This window comes from Lynx canadensis, chromosome B1 (genome assembly GCF_007474595.2).
Source record: "Lynx canadensis isolate LIC74 chromosome B1, mLynCan4.pri.v2, whole genome shotgun sequence".
In the NCBI taxonomy this organism is placed as follows: Eukaryota; Metazoa; Chordata; class Mammalia; order Carnivora; family Felidae; genus Lynx; species Lynx canadensis.
Genome location: NC_044306.2, coordinates 105,071,374 through 105,084,745, shown reverse-complemented (window position 1 = coordinate 105,084,745; position 13,372 = coordinate 105,071,374). Strand labels below are relative to the sequence as shown.

Below are 13,372 nucleotides of genomic sequence, written 5' to 3'. Positions count from 1 at the left end.
GATGATCAGTTATTGTTTGGAGGACATCTTGATGAAATGATCACTGAACAAAGAGCAGTAACCAAGAATTAATTCTCTATTGATTATTTCCATTTTGTTTTTCTTTAGCTAGTAAAAATATTTTAAAAAGCAGTTTGGGTGGCTCAGTCTGTTAAGTGTTCGACTTCAGCTCAGGTCGTGATCTCATGGTTCATGAGTGAGTTTATGCCCCACGTTGGGCTCTGTGCTGACAGCTCAGAGCCTAGAGCCTGCTTCAGATTCTGTGTCATCTCTCTGCCCCTTCTTGGCCCATGCTGTCTCTTCTCTCTCTCTCACAAATAAATAAACATTAGAGTAAAAAAATTTAGGGGCTCCTGGGTGGCTCAGTCGGTTGTCTGACTTGATTTCAGCTAAGGTCATGATCTCACACCCCATTTCAGGCTCTGCACTGTCAGTGTAGAGCCTGCTTGGGATTCTCTCTCTGCCCCTCTCCCTGCTCATGCTCTCTCTCTGAAAAATAAACATTTTTAAAAATTAAAAAAAAAAAAAAAAAAAAAGCAGTTTTATTCATTGTACCCAGTAGGGGAGGAGTACTTTAAATAAAACAGAAACTCTCATGCCCCCTACTGGTCAGAAAATCTAAACTATTATTTTACATGAGCTTTCATTTTATTTTTGTCTTTAGTTTTGTGAATTAGGTATAGCCTAGATATTATGTCCCACATGAAGAGGACTTGTCTAGGGCTTGTCATATTAGCAAAACTAAATAATGAATCAGATATTCTGAATTTAATTATACCCTCACACCTCTACATTAGCAGTACTGAAACAGGGCGGTATCTGGGATTTTGTGAAGGTGGGACATTAGCTATTCAGATGAACTATAGGAAAATTAACAGTAAAAACCCAAACAAAACCAAACCTGCTGGGTGAGGTAAATCTTCTCTCTAAAGCTTGTAGATAGCCCATTTGATCCACTAAGAATGGATTTTGGAACTTTTACAATTAAAATTCAAAGAAAGAACTAAATGGAATAAATACCTGCTTTGAAACCAGACAGGTCTAGGCTCGAATCCAGCTCACGCCATTTGTCAAGTATTTAACTCCTAAGTCTTAGCTCCTTATGCAACAGTAAGCAGGTAATCATCACCCTCCAGAGAGCTGTTACTGACTTGAAGCACAGGAAGTATGGAAAATGTTGCCTTCAAATTGGTAGCAAAGGATGTTAATAAAAAGAAGACTATTACTGAGAGGAGTCTTGACTAAGGAAAGGGTTTGATTAAACCACATTTTCTCAGCTAATATGACCAAAGGCTAGCTTGCCTACAGTCTCTCAAAGCATTGGACCCATCCTCCCTGCCTAAAATTCCCCTAATAATCACACAGTAGTCATACCTACTTATTCATTCTTCTTTTTATTCTTACAAAGCATAGCAAAATGAGTAAACAACTGACAGGTGAAGAGTTTGCACAACAGAAGATCACTCTGACCATCTCTTGATTTTATAGGGATCACAGGTAGGGAAGTGTTCCTTTAAAGTGATTTTGTCATGGAAGAGTCATCTGACATGGTTCTCATGGTGGGGGGAGAGGAAAGACAAGAAATCAACACTCACAATTATTTAAAAGGACTTTAAAACTAAACATAATATACACAGTAACTCCTTTATCCTAGTACAAAAATAGTGCCAGAAACTATATATTTGTTCAAATATATTGAAAAAGGTATAAGAATACAAATAGATATTAACAGTGGCTAGTGATGATCCATAAGGTTTTCTTTTCTTAAACCGTAATAGAAATTTATATTTTCAACTATTTACACTGCTTTCAATGACATTTATTAAGACATGTTTACACAGGCTTTTGAGAAGCATATGGAAGGGCCAAGTGAGCTTTAATACTTTCTTCCTTGCTCCCTGTGGAGGAGCAGAAGGGGTCCAAAACTGTGCACAATTTAACAATCTAAGAGAACTCTGAGTAAGCTCTACCTGGCTAGCAAATGGGAAAAAAACCTATATAGTAGAATACATGACTCCTTACTTAAGGTGTTCTTTAAGCTATCAACAGGCTAAAGGATCCATACTTGTTAGAAGGCAGGATGTTCACGGACAGATTCTTAGTAAGTTCCAGGTAAAGAAGATCCTTGAGGGGGAGGGTGCAGGGGCGGGGCAGGAGAAGGTCCTCAGAAAACTGTATAATACGTATTTTATAGATGAAAATGAAAGTGATATAACGTACCCTATATTTTCATGTTCAATTGGTAGGATCAGAAGCTGGTAAGTCTCTTATCCAGCACTTCCTGCAGACTGTGAGCTCCTTGAGGTCACTGCTCTGTCTCTTTGGCTGAACACAGTGCCTGACATGTCGCAGGGACTCGATAAAAGGTGGACTGTTGCATGTCTAATACTGAGACGTTAAATTATACCACCTCATTTTAACTACAGTTGTTCACAGGAGAGGACAGCAATTACACCTTTTCCTCCTCTCTTCTTAAAATCACTCTTGTAAACAAAACAAAGCAAAACAAAACAAGAGCACTGCTTGTGATGACCTATAAAGTGTTAGGAGTAAAATCTGGTGGAAAACACAGGAAAACTGAAAGTCAAACTGGAGTAGGTCTAACATTTGTGCTCTATGCTAAAAATAAAGGCACTTCCACTGCTAGGCAAGAATACATCTGTGACCAGTTTCCTCCCAGAACCCAGTATTTCCAGTATATTTTCATACACTTTCTTATCTCAGTACTCTTATTGAAGGAAACTATTCTTTATGATTAAGAGATCAGTGGTGACAACACCACTGTCCAGAGTTTGTACCTTGAGGCAAGGTGCTCAAAATCTCACAGTCACTGGTGATGCACATGAGAAGCCAAATAAATGTATTGTCTTGTTTCAATCTTCAAAACAGGAAATGACATGTGGAATGAGATACCATGCTCTGTAGCCCAATATCCCACTTCTGACACTGGTCTCCAAGACCCACTAGGGCTTACACAGTAGCTGCCCTCTGTGACATTCTCCTTGAAGACAAAGGCTTCACCCAAACATAACTCCTTTAACAGCCCAATGTGTTCAGGCACACAGAGGTTAAGTGACTTACACAAGTTCACACAGGACTGCGACTGGCAAGGGCCAGTCTTGTGAAAAATAGAAGGCCAGACAATTTTATAGAGATTTTTTTTTTAACAACTTAGTATAATAGTGGGGACTTTTGGAGCTAAAAATTGAAATGAATGGTATGTCATTCAGTTATAACTATCACAAAACTACTTTAATCCAGAAAAAGAATAACTTCTTGCTAGTTATGGCTAACAGAAATATAGAGCAGGATGAGGGAGGACTATATATATATATATATATATATATATATATATATTTTCCCACTATGTGTGTATATATATATATATATATTCCCACTTGAGAAGATACTGGGAAAAATATTCACGTAAGAACTAAAGCTTTGATTTTGCCCCTGTATCAGATATTAATCTATATATGGAATGATTTTCCTAAAAATTAAAAATTATTTGCACCAACTAACTGGTCCTAAAGAAGTACTCTTCTTATAAGAACTAAAACTTCCAACAACAAAATAGGCATGGTACTACCCAACTTCTTTTAATTGCTAAACTAGTAAAGTAAAATAAACCACTGTCTAAAGGTAAACCAAACAATTTCTAATCTAAATATATCTTCTTGCTTGTTAAAATGACACACATACAAAACCTCCATACATCTCAGTGGCATAGACTAGATGGAGCTAAACAAACTACTAAAGTATATGATTACAGATTTTAGCATAACTGCTAAATCACAATGTGTATGATGTAAAGGTCATTAAAGACTGCTATTCTTTAAACAATTTTTCTATACTAAGGAATTATGTATGCATGCATAGGGGGATACCAGTATATAGATATGTTATTTTAGTAACAGCCTGTGTAATTTACACACCAGTGCCACCAAGAGGCAATCTTATAGATCTCACCTATATGACATCAAATAAAAATCGAATAACATCCTGAAAATACAAGTATTACAACAATAATACATATGGAAACAAACAGCTGATAACATTCTATACTAGCCTTTACCACTACAAAGGAATGGCAATACAATTTGTTTTGCCCTTCTTTTTTTTACCTGAATGGTAAGAAGTAAGTCACATTATGTAAGATACACTCTCAGAATTTTAAAAACTTAATGAATAAGTTGAATTTTAGGCAGTTTAGAGAAAAAAAAAAAAGGTGTTTCAGAATGCTGAACCATGGCCCCAAGAGATTTGCTATCCAATTTAGTGATAGCTAAAAACTCAGAACCTGTTTTTTGGGAAGGGGGGTGGTTAACAATTCAGACAAATATTTCTCTTCCTACTCTGCCCCAGTCCAAACATTTCCACGTATTTGGAACAGATTTTCCTTTCTTGAACCAGTTGTTCAATTCATTATCTACTTCTCCAGTACTGAATAAGTGTGTATTTATGGCACACGTGTTCAATGGGAATCCATTCCAAAGGGCTCAAATCTAAGACAATGTTAACATTTTCTAAATGTACTAAAAGCTAAATGAAGTGAATACCAACAACTATAAGCTCAGGGTCAACAATTAGCATACATAGCCAAACTTCTGTGATTCTAATTGACTAGTCCTATAAACTGAAATTGGGCAGTTTCTCAACTGCAAACTGAATACTCTTAAGTTTATTCAGGCCTAAGCTTTCTTATCTTACAGTGCTCCCTCAATTTAATTTTGACCCCGATATCAAGGATGGCCCTTTGCTGTTTATATAATTAAAACTATTCTCTATACTTCCTTTGACAAAGAAAAATAATGGTTCATTTTACCTTTTATCTGCAGTCATATCTCACCTCAGGTCAGTGTTCCAGTTATCACTTTTTTTTTCTCAATTTTCTATTGAGACTTAAACTGTTCACTTATAAACTATGGTTTGTAAGAAAAACAAGTTATTTAAAAAAGGAAGTTCAATGTTCAAAACACTCACTGACTCATAAGAGTCTTCCAACAGAATGTTTCCCTTCACTGACAGATACGGCCATTCCATTTCTCGATCACATTCATCCCTCAGTAAAGTCAGTGACCGTGAAGTCAGTGAAATCAGTGTCTTCTCCTAAGGTTTCCCCTGCTTTCCATCAGATAGGTCAGATTTTATGGGTAGTCTCTGGATAAAATGTATGTGAAATGAAAGAGTTCTCCCCTTCCTGCTTCCTGCTCACTAACAAAAACAGCAAATCAATTAAACAATACCTTTTCTTTACAATACTGCCTTCTAGTACTTTCCATCTGTTTCAGAGTTTTAGCTTTTTTTGTTAATGCAAAACATTGCTGACAAATAGTATCCTTTCACCTTAAAATCCACTCAGCCAACAACACTTTATCTTTTGAAAGTTTTAAATGTCACAGAATACATTCAATTTTCTCCTAGCCTATTTTTGAGAAAAAAAAAAAAAGATTCCAAACATTCTTTACAAGATTGATAATTCAGAAAACACAAAAACAATTATTTAAAATCCCCAAGCAAAAAACCCCAAAAAACAAAAAACAAAACCCCCAAAACAACGAATAACAAAACAATCTCAGTGCAAGAATTCAACTTGCACTTTGCAGTACACAAAGCATCACAAACAGCGCTCTTATCCATGTGCTAAGAGTGGGTATCATTGATAATCTCAGATCAGTGGCATAAAACAAATATACAGAAAATATGTAATAGTCCCCTAAAAACATTTCATGCTATGTTCTTAAAAGTTGTGCAAAAATAAAAATACAGCAGTGGCAAAGTATACACTAAATCTGTACAGTGTGTGGCAAAACTAGACATATGCAGAATACACCATCTGTAAACTTCAACTCTGCTTGAATAGGCCACTCAGTTCCGCTTGGCCTGGCTGCTTTCCCCATTAATCAGCATTTTCTCCTGCTGTTCTGCAAGAGCCTGCCATTTTTGCCTGTTCTTCCTGCAGCCATCCAGCAAAGGAAAACAGTCCTCAGAAACGTGGGTCAAGGCCTAAAGAAGAAAAAGAAAGCAAACTAGAAAGCAGCGAGGAAATAAGCCCTCTCCCCAGGCCTATTTCAAAGAGTCACATCTCACACTCATTTCAGAAGCAGACCCACTGCTGGGATTTCACAAGTGTGTGGACACAGCCTGAGCCACTCGGGCACCCTGTTTTGTGTTTTCTATAAAATAGTTTTATACAATGTATTTAAATACACTTGTATTCAAGAGTATAATAAAGACTGATTTATAATTCTGCATGGTATTATTCTTTACCAACTATAATGCCATACATATTTAGATACAAGAATGTTCTCTGCAGTTTTCTTTGGAATAGAGAAACTCTGAAAATAACCTAAATACTCAACAACAGGGTTAGGTATATTATGTTACTATTTTGCAGGCTTTAAAAGTACATTATGATGAAGGGGAGCCTGGGTGGCTCAGTCAGTTAAGTGTCCGACTTCAGCTCAGGTCGTGATCTCACGGTTCCTGAGTTCAAGCCCCGCATTGGGCTCTCTGTTGACAGCTCAGAGCCTGGAGCCTGCATCAGATTCTGTGTCTCCCTCTCTCTCTGCCTCTCCCCCACTCACGCTCTGTCCCTCAAAAATAAATAAGTGTTAAAGAAATAAAACAAAAAATACATTATGATGTAATATGAATTACAAAAAGCAAATTTAAGTGAAAAATATGAAAATGTCATAAAGCATATACAGTGATATATTAACAGTAGTGTCTTAGTAGAATTATAATTCTCTGACTTTTCTACGGTGAGAATATTACTTCTATAATATAATACTTATAAATAAATGTAGTAAAAGTACAAATCAATATTACATAGAATTTAACATCAGATTCAAATGAAATAAATCCTTGCACACATATGAAATGTAAGATTAAACCATCACTGAATTGTGAAAATGTCTGGATTAGAAGATTCTAGGGTTTGAGTTTTGACATTCTATGATAACTCTATGATAAATGCTGTCTTCCCAAATAATTAAAACTGAAGACAGTTTCCTATTCAAACTTTTAAAAACAAGGATAGTGTCTGCTTTCTGTATTTTGGGCATGAACATCTAAACTAGTAAACCAGATGTTTTAGGGAGAATATCTTTACCTAAAAAATAAAAACTCCAAGCCAGTAGGTGCAAGGAAATGGGACCCTGTAATATTTTTCCAGCTACCTTCTTTTCATCATTATAAAATTTTCCTTGACTATATGAAAACTACACTATAAGATGAGAAAAAGTTGGATACTTTTTTTTCTTTATTGAGGCCTAAACTTAGAAGAATATGCTGACATAATGTATGCACAGTATACCTCCTTAAGGTAGCACTGGCATATAATTCTTTTAAGTGTTCCTACACCAATTTGCTAGTCTAGCACACAGTGGGCACTCAACAGATAGTCACACATTGATGAATTAACGTTTTTGAAAAAATCAAATATAGTATGTGTTCCTTGTTCAATGCAAACAGCATGTTCATCAGCCAAAAAAAAAAAAGAAAAAAAAAAGAAAAAAAAGAAAAAGGCCTAGTGTTAATCGCTTCAATTTACTTGAGGTTTTAATTCATAACACAGTCTAAGTTTAGCAAGTCTAGTGTTTTTGTATAAATACCTCATATAGTTGCAAGCAGATGGCATCTATGAACCCAACTTGCATACTTGGGATTTTGTTTTTCTTCTCCCTGTTCATCAGATCCTGAAAACACAAACACAGAAACACACACACACACACAACACACATATCTGCATTTACTTAAAGAACACAATGCAAGTTGGCTCCGAAAACATGAATCACCAGGTTAGCTGATGAAGGCCTGATACCTGCTTGTCTCCTCCCTTTGCCAGCCTCCTGCATTCCCTGCCAGCACTGTGCTCAGAAAGGCCCTGATGCTCTCTGTCTTGTTCATCCTGGCTGACTTTTCCCACACTACCCTTGGAATTCATTACTACTCTAGAGTCAACCACTGACCTAGAGCTGACCACCGACCTAGAGTCAACCACTGCCCTAGAGTTGACCATTGACGTGTATTTGGAGAACACACAGGCTTTGAATTGTCTATTGATGTGGAATCAAACACCCTCAGCTTTGTGGGGGAAGCCACTCAGGCCACAGCTGATTACAATTCAATCCACACAGAGAGCCTTCTTAGTGATGATTATGCAGATGTCATTCTGCTTATTCCCAGGAGGTCATGGCTGGAGCACCAGACAAGCCCAGCACTCCCATGGGAAGCAATGAGTCTCTCACAGTACTTGTTTAAAATGAAGCAAATTCTCCATTAGCTGTTACCATTACTCTGCTACCCACGACTTTCTAAGAAGATTCTGAGCTTCTGAACGAGCCTACCATTACATTATAGGACACTGAGCTAATTGTGAAAGACTAGTGAGACAGAAGATGTGCCCAGCTGAGACTAAAGAGCAGAGTGGATGAAACTGTACACACAGAAAGGGGGTCATAACCATGTCCCATTTAATATGGGCTCAATAAATGTCCATTTGAATTAAAAAAAAATGACCGTGCTTCATTTTCAGGAAAAACTCATTCCAAAACCTAGAGATGGTTTGAGAAGGGTCTTCTTGTCTGTGAGATCCAAACTCTATGTGAACAAGGCAGTATCAAAAACCTTTAAAATCTGTGCCCTTCAACACAGCAATTCTGGGAATTTATCCTAATAAGATAATGAAAAATGGCACAGAAACACTTAGCAACATACATGTTTATCAAAGTGCTACTGGTAATAGTGAACACTGCAAACATTACCCCAAAGGTAGTGGATAGACTATGGCTGCATCTATTTCAGATAATCAGTAGAAATAATAAACATAAGACCATTTGTCAGAATGAAACGTAGCTTATGATTTAAATTTAAATAGAAAAAACAAATTACAAAAAAAGTAGGTACAATATGATGAACCAAAGAGTCTTCTTTTATTTGCTTATATTTTCTGTAATAAACACATAAAATTCTTTTAATAAGAAAAATGCTTTAAAAAATAAAATGAAAAGAAATTGTATTCTCAAGGAAAGATCTCATAAAAGTGTTAAGAAGTCCACACTCACAGATGTATTGAAATAATTCCTACCAACAAGGTCTCAGACTTACAGCAGGCTCTATGTTGAGTTCTTTTCTCTCTCTGTCTCCTTGGTCAAAAAATTCAGTTGCTACAAGTTCTGCTATCTGAAATAAATGACCAATTAAGTTTTGGCAGTTAAAAGCATATAACTCTATAACAGAGAATAGAATAGAGACTTCGAGTAAAGATAATAAAATCTATCAAATCTAGCTTCAACCACATTAGCAAAATGGTAATAGAACAATAATGAGTAATGGAAATTATATTTTATTTGCTTTTAAATATGTATCTAGGGGCGCCTGGGTGGCGCAGTCGGTTAAGCGTCCGACTTCAGCCAGGTCACGATCTCGCGGTCCGTGAGTTCGAGCCCCGCGTCGGGCTCTGGGCTGATGGCTCAGAGCCTGGAGCCTGTTTCCGATTCTGTGTCTCCCTCTCTCTCTGCCCCTCCCCCGTTCATGCCCTGTCTCTCTCTGTCCCAAAAATAAATAAAAACGTTAAAAAAAAAAAAAAATAAATAAATAAATATGTATCTAATCACAAAGGCTAGAGTTTGTAATCTGAAATTAGGCAGAAAAAAGCAACATGTTATTTCAACTTCAGCAGTTAGTGGGGAAAAGGCCGTGTATGCCCATCTGTATGCATAAGCAATGATATTTATTAAGCACCTGTTATACCAGCTGCTGTGAAAACCAGTTATCAAATAGCTGCATATATTATGATTGATTGCTGTGCCTTTTAAATTAATTTTAATTTACATGTACATTCTCTTCTCTTTTAAAAAAAATTTCCTTATAATTTTTTTTTTATTGTTGTTAAATAAACTGGTTGTTTATCCTGTAGTTTCCCACTATCTGGATTTTGCTGACTGCATTCCTATGATGACAATTACTGTTTCTCTGTGCCCTATTTACACACAATGGTAATGAGATCTAGAGGCTTGATAAGACTGACCGATTTTTTTTTTTTTGACTACTTCATAGGCAATGCTGTGTGCTTCCATTAAGAGCTATACAATGCCCAGCTGCCTCTCTTTTTGTGATATTAGCGACCATTAATGATCTTTGTCTAGTAGATCCGCTACCTTAAGGGCTGCAAAAAGGTGATATTCAAAGCAGTCATTCCTTTTTGTTTTATTAGTTGAAATACAATAAAAAAGGAAGTTCCCCACATCAATTATTTAGTTTCCCTAAAGTACAATTTGTATAAGAAAAGCAGGAGATAAAAAAAAAAAAAGCAAAGCAAAGCAAAGCAGGAGAAATGTTTGATTTTCTCCACTTTAATTGCCATTAAAAAAGTAACATGGCTACCAAGCAACTATCAAAGATGACCAGGGAAGATTTTATTTTATTATTTTTATTATTATTTTGAACTTTTAAATTTAAACATGTTTAATATATTTTAATCCTTACTGATATCAGATTGTTCCATTTTGGCCACTGGGAGGCTATAAAGTTGGCATCTCTGTTCTTTTGACAGAATCCTATCAGTCTTTGAAAGCTTCCCTGCTTTCTGATAGAATAAGATGCTCTAGGCTCATTTTATACATTTCCTGCTTTAAAACTGCTATCAGCCATTTCTTTGTTGGAGCCCTTGTTCCTTTAATGAGATACTTAGAAACCTCAGTATGGGCACTAGGTTTGTTCATTACTACCAGTATTTGTAAGCCCTTTTAGAGGATGGAGCTAGGACACAACAGAAGTTCATACAACATTTCAATTCAGATTCAGGACTACAGTGTTTTTGCATAACCTAATCCACCTTAGATCTTTATCTTTCCACTCACACTGACAGTCCTCAATGATACCAATACAATTTTTTTATTTGCTTTTATCCTACATCATCTACAATTGTGATTGAATATCTATATAAAATTACCACTAATAATAACATTATTGAAAACAGTTTTAAAGGCTTTTTTAAAGGATTTATAATTCCTTTTTGTTTTTAGAGTACATCCCACTAAGAGATACATGGTCAAATTACTGTTTTAATGTCACTTGGAATGAAATAGTCTCTGTCACTATGGTTTTGCAACTGAAATCAGGTTTGTTTCATTTTATTTTTAAGGTTTAATGCTGAGAATTCAACCTTATGATTTTAAACTATTTACATGGTTCCATGGTTCTGTTCACTAAATTCTGTTCCTTCCTTCTCTTATAGGGGATCATTAACTTTTTTGTGGTTAATCCTAGGTTTTTTAAATATTAAGCAAATATGTACATATATTCATATTTTACTTTTTTTTTAAGTTTATTTATTTTTGAGAGAGAGAGCATGCACGTGTGAATGGGAGAGGGGCAGAGAGAGATGGGGACAGAGGATCCAAAGCAGGCTCTGTGCTGACAGCAAAAGGCTTGATGTGCGGCTCAAACTCACTGTGAGATCATGACCTGAGCCGAAGCCAGATGCCTAACCAACTGAGCCCCCCAGGCACGCCCTTACCCTCTTCTTAGATAAATGGTAGAGTACCATATACATTTTCTCTACCTTGCTTTTTTTCCACTTAAAAATAGATCCTTGTAATCACTCCATAGTAGTATACAGATAATCCTAATTTTTTTATATAGCTGCCTAGAACTCACTGTGTAAACGTACTACAAATTATTCAATCAGTAACCTAGTGATGAGTATTTGGGTTACTTCCAGTCTTTGCTATTACAAATAGCACTAAAATGAGTAGCCTTGTATAAATATCTTTTTACATTCTTTCCCGTATATCTTTGGGATAAGATTCCTAGAAGTAATGGTAAATAATGAATATGTATATTTATAAACATCTAAAGAGTTACAGTATTTTTCATTCCTTGTTTTCCCTCAACTTCCCCAATACAGTATATCATAAAATGTTTGGATTTTGCCAAATGAGAAATGGTATTTTTTTTTTTAATGAAGTAGAATTTATATACTGTGAATTGCATAGATCATGAGTTCAGTGTATTGACAAACGCATAGAACCATGTGAAAAATACCCCATCCAAGATACAGAATATTTCTATTGCCCTTATGACCCTTCTCAGTCAATTCCTGCCCCTTCTTTCCTCCCTCTCCTCACAATCACTATTTTATTTCTTTCACTGTAGTGCTTTAATTTTGCCTAGTCCAGAACTTCCTATAAATGAAATCACAGAACGTAGTCTTTTGTGTGGCTTCTTTTGCTCTGTATAGTGTTTATGAGACACATCCATGTGGTTACAGGTATCAATGGTTACTTCCTTCTTATTGTTGAGCAGTGCTCCACTGAATAAGGAATGGACCACAATATGTTTAGTTGTTCTGTTGACAAGACGTTTGGGTTGTTTCTAGTTCTGACTACAGTAGTCCCTCTTTTGCAGAGTTTTGCTTTCCATGGTTTCAGTTACCTGGAGTTAACTGTGGTCCAGAAGCAGGTGATCCTCCGTCTGATACATGGTCAGAAGGTCCTAACACTACATCACAATGCCTGTATCCTTCACCTCACTGCCTCTCACGTTATCATCTCCCATCATCACAAGGAGGGTGAGTAAAATATAATAAGATGTTCTGAGAAAAAGACCCCACATTCACATACCTTTTATTACAGTATTGTTATAGTTGTTCTATTTTATTATTAGTTATTGTTGTTAATCTCTTACTGTGCCTAATTTATAAATTAAACTTAACCATCGTTATGCATGTAGAGGAAAAATCATAGTACATATAAGGGTTCAGTACTGTTTCTGGTTTCAGGCAACCACTGGGGGTCTTGGAATGTGTCTGCTGCAGATATTACTACTATATTAGGATTAAAGCTGTTATGAGATTCTATACAAGTTTTTTGCGTGTGTCAGTGTAGTTTTAATTTGCATTTTTTCTTATGAATGAGGTTTGAGAACCTTTGCAAATAGCAAGAGCCATTCACGTTCCATCAACTTTTTGTTCAAATTTTTGGCCCATTTTTCTGTAGGGTTGTTGCCCTTTTCCTTCTCTATTTTTTACAATTTCTTTAATATTTGGGGTATCTACCAAATATAAGTTGCAAATATCTTTACCAGTTTCTCACTGACTTTTACTTTGCTTATGGTGTCTTTTGCCATGCAAAAGTTTTATTTTTTTTAATTTTTATGTAATCAAATTTACCAGTCTTTTCTATTGTTTCTGCATGTTGAGTAATAGGAAAGTTTTCTCACTCCTAAGTTGTAGAAGAATCCACAAATGTTTTTATTTAGTACTTCTATGGTTTAATTCTCTAGACTGAACTGTATGTTCCATTTGGAATTTAAGTATGTGGAATAGACACAGTTATAGAAGATGTGAAAGTCACCCTAACATTAT

The 13,372-nt window shown here is 35.9% G+C and overlaps 1 protein-coding gene across 5 annotated transcripts in view; it reads right to left on the bottom strand.

The window, feature by feature from the left end:
- Positions 1–1,375: 1,375 nt before the first annotated feature.
- Positions 1,376–13,372, bottom strand: part of PDE5A (phosphodiesterase 5A) — a 142,110-nt gene continuing 130,113 nt past the window's right edge. For all 5 annotated transcript variants that reach the window (XM_030313153.1, XM_030313157.1, XM_030313156.1 and 2 more), the window contains 3 exons: positions 9,112–9,186; positions 7,617–7,700; positions 1,376–6,006 (listed from right to left, as the gene is read on the bottom strand). In XM_030313153.1, coding sequence (XP_030169013.1) covers positions 5,869–6,006; positions 7,617–7,700; positions 9,112–9,186 — 297 coding nt within the window. In that variant the 3' untranslated portion in view covers positions 1,376–5,868. The remainder of the gene's footprint in view (positions 6,007–7,616; positions 7,701–9,111; positions 9,187–13,372) is intronic.